A 3,978-nucleotide genomic window follows, 5' to 3' on the forward strand; every position below is an offset into this window, starting at 1 on the left:
GCACCACCTCCAACCTCATCTACTGCATCCGCTGTTCTAGGTGTCAACTTCTCTACATTGGCGAGACCAAGCACAGACTTGGCAATCATTCGCTGAACATCTCGGCTCAGTCCGTCTCAACCAAGCTGATCTCACGGTAGCCCAGCACTTCAACTCCTCCTCCCATTCCGAATCTGACCTTTCTGTCCTGGGCCTTTTCCATTGTCAGAGAGAGGCCCAGCACTAATTTGAGGAACAGCACCTCATAAAGTGCATTCAGAAAAAGCTGGTTAGAAATTTTTGCAAAGTAATTAAAAATAAATAACTGAAATATCACATTTACATAAGCATCACTAATATCAAATTTATATGTATTTACATTTACCCTTTGCTATGACACTCAAAATTGCTTGGGATCATCCTGTTTCTCTTGATTATCCTTGAGATGTTTCTACAACTTGATTGGAGTCCACCAGTGGTAAATTAAATTGATTGGACATGGTTTGGAAAGGCACACATCTGTCTGTATAAGGTCCCACAGTTGACAGTGCATGTCAGAGCAAAAACCAAGCCACGAAGACAAAGAAATTGTCTGTAGATCTCCGAGACAGGATTGTGTCGAGACACAGATCTGGGGAAGGGTATAAAACAATTTCTGCAGGATTGCAGGTCCTGAAGAGCACAGTGGCCTCCGTCATTCTTAAATGTAAGAACTTTGGAATCACCAGGACTCCTCATAGAGCTGGCCGCCCGGACAAACCGAGCAATCGGGGGAGAAGGGCCTTGGTCTGGGAGGTGACCAAGAACCTGATGGAGCTCTGACAGAGCACCAGAGTTCCTCTGTGGCAATGATAGAACCTTCCAGAAGGACAACTATATCTGCAGCATAATCAGGCCTTTATGGTAGAGTGGCCAGACGGAAGCAACTCCTCAGTAAAAGGCACATGACATCCCGCTTGGAGTTTGCCAAAGGCATGAGAAACAAGATTCTCTGGTCTGATGAAACCAAGATTGAACACTTTGGCCTGAATGCCAAGCATCACGTCTGGAGGAAACCAGGCACCGCTCATCACCTGGCCAATACCATATCCACAGTGAAGCATGGTGGTGGCAGCATCATGCTGTGGGGATGTTTTTCAGCGGCAGGAGACTAATCAGGATCCAGGGAAAGTGGAACAGAGCAAAGTACAGCGAGATCCTTGATGAAACCCTGCTCCAGAGCATTCTGGACCTCAGACTGGAGCGGAGGTTCACCTTCCAACAGCACATAGCCAAGACAACGTAGGAGTGGCCATGACAAGTCTGTGAATGTCCTTGAGTGGCCCAGCCAGAACCCGTACTTGAACCTGATCGGACATCTCTGGAGGGACCTGAAAATAGCTGTGCATCGACGCTCTCCATTCAATCTGACAGGTCTGAATACTTATGTAAATGTAAAATTTCAGTTATTTCTTTTTAATTACTTTGCAAAAATTTCTAAATACCTGTGTAGATGGATGTAAAAAAAAAAATGACTAGGGCTGTAACGTAACAAAATGTGGAAAAAGTGAAGGGGTCTGAATATTTTCTGAATGCACCGTATTTCACTTGGGTAGTTTACACTCCAGCAGTATGAACATTGACTTCTCTAACTTCAGATAGCCCTTGCTCTCTCTCTCTCTTCATTTCACCCCTCACCCCACACACCTTCTCAGTTCTACCACTAGTTCCACTCTCTTCTTTGTCCTACCCACAGCCTCAGAATTAAAGGACGTTCTTTTAGGAAGGAGATGAGGAGAAATTTCTTTAGCCAGAGGGTGGTGAATCTGTGGAATTCTTTGCCACAGAGGGTTGTGGATACCAAGTCAGTGGATATTTTTAAGGCAGAGATAGATCGATCCTTGATTAGTGTGGGTATCAGGGGTTATGGGGAGAAGGCAGAAGAATGGGGTTAGGAGGGAGAGATAGATCAGCCATGATTGAATGGTGGAGTAGACTTGATGGGCCGAATGGCCTAATTCTGCTTCAAGTACTTATGACCTTATGACATATCCGCTCCCCTGACATCAGAAAGTTCTCGACCCCTCTCCAAAGATGCTGCATTTTGTGTCTACCTTCGATCTTACCAGCCACTGCAGTTCTTTCAGTTCCCTAGGGTGCCATTCTTCCAATGCATGTCCCAGTCTCGCTGGAGGTGGTGGCATTGCTCCCATTGTGCTCCAATGCAGCATGGTCACTGGCACAGCAGCAATGCAGTCGGCACTCTATCGTGCAGCAGATTGTTTTCCCTAAAGCAGCCCACGTGCACCAATGTTATTCACACTGCAGCTCCACTGGAGCCAACACAGCCCAGTTGCACATTTGCCCCTGCTGCTGCAGCCCAGTTGTGTCATCCATGGCCTGGGGTATGAGAGGCCAAGTCCTTGGGATATGGATATGTAATTATTAATGGTAAAAGATTAGAGGGCAGAAGAATTTGAATCAGCCGCGATAGAATGGCGAAAATGGGCCTAATTCTGCCCTTATGTCTGGTGGTCTTTATGTGGTCTTGAGGAGGCAGTTGAAGTTGAAGATCTAGGCGTGTAGTATTTCAACCATGGCACTGATTACAAAGACCATGGCGATCGTGCCGACGATGATTGTTACGCCTTTCAGCAGTCGCCGGTTGACGGGGCGGTGTACCACTGGCTTCTCGGGCGTCACGAGGTGGAAGGAGGCAACCCTACGCCCATGCACCCAGCAGCGGTAGATGCCGCGGTCGGAGGGCATCACACTTTTGATTTCATACATGCCGCCCATGGCGTCGACCAGCCAGTGTCTCCCGTCACTGCTGCCACCTTGGGTGATAAAGGTGGAGTCGCGCTGCCATAGAACGGACGTGTACACCGACGCCCCCGGGCATGTCATCCGGGCATTGTCACGGATGCCGTGGTACATCGACTGCAGAAGAGTTGTACGTGGCTCCATCCAGTCGAACACAGGCTCCCGACCACACCACCACCGCCACCATTCGCCAATCTCCAGCAACAGAAGATTGGCTGCGATCTCCAATGATTGTTCCTCCTTCTTGCACGGCTGGCGGCACCATTGGTAGTGGAGCTCAGCGCCGCGCCGGGGCAAGGACTGCCCAATGAGTAGCTCCATTAGGCCGCAGGGCAAGGTGATGCCATTCACCTCCAGTGCCTCATCCTCGTCCTCGTCCTTGTCGATGTCGCTAAGTTTGGCGTAGCAGAAGCCCATCACCTTCTGCTCCCCTATTACGTTACACCGGTTACAGTCCTGCCATGGTCCCCAGCGGGTGTAGAGCTTGACCATGTGCTGGGAAGAGCCCAAGTTGACCCTCAGGCTCTGGTTTGACAGGATGCTCTTCCCCAGCCCTTGGTGGGATACGTAAACCAGAGACGAGTCCTGCACATCCACCTGGTAGGCGGCTAGGGTGGAATTAGCCGACTTACACAGGTACAGGCCCGTGTCTGTGGTCTTCGCCGTGTCCATGATCAAGGAGCCTCGATGTAGATTGGCTCGGCTTCCCAGATCGCCCATCGGCCCTTGGTACACCGTTAAGTGCCCGGATCTGATGAAGGTGCTGGGTTGGGCTTGAGGCTGGCTGAGGTCCTGGTACTGCCAGTACACGGAGCATTCTGGTACTTCTGTGGCACTCGGGCAATGCAGGCTGAGCGGATTGTTCGATAGGAAGGCCAGGGAGCAGGGGGCTTTGCCCGAGCAGTTAGCCCAGTCGTCCTGGTTTAGGAAGTTGGGCAAGCCGCCTATTAGAAACAGCATGCCCAGAATGAAAAGCAATACATTTTCATTCCACATCTTCACTGATGGTTCGTCCAGGTGACTGTGGGCTGGAGCAGGGACTGTAACTGTCACATCAACTATCCACTGACCTCATCAATGGGCCCCTTGTGACCCCCGTGACCTCATCAAGTGACCTCATCAATTCCCATGAGTTTAGTTTAGAGATAGAGCATGGAAACAGGCCCTGTGACCGGCCCAATCAACATCGACCATCAA

At 50.0% G+C, this 3,978-nt stretch overlaps 1 protein-coding gene across 1 annotated transcript; it reads right to left on the bottom strand.

Annotated features, from left to right (window-relative positions):
- Nucleotides 1-2,532: 2,532 nt before the first annotated feature.
- LOC116967601 (protein FAM187B-like) lies at nt 2,533-3,777 on the bottom strand. Its single transcript, XM_033014218.1, has one exon. The coding sequence runs from the start codon at nt 3,775-3,777 to the stop codon at nt 2,533-2,535; it is 1,245 nt and encodes a 414-aa protein (XP_032870109.1).
- Between the last annotated feature and the right edge of the window lie 201 nt (nt 3,778-3,978).

This window comes from Amblyraja radiata, chromosome 40 (assembly GCF_010909765.2).
Source record: "Amblyraja radiata isolate CabotCenter1 chromosome 40, sAmbRad1.1.pri, whole genome shotgun sequence".
NCBI lineage: Eukaryota > Metazoa > Chordata > Chondrichthyes > Rajiformes > Rajidae > Amblyraja > Amblyraja radiata.

Bases quoted from the DNA above. Each gene is read 5' to 3' on its own strand.
- LOC116967601 (XM_033014218.1), bottom strand. From the start codon at position 3,777: ATGTGGAATGAAAATGTATTGCTTTTCATTCTGGGCATGCTGTTTCTA.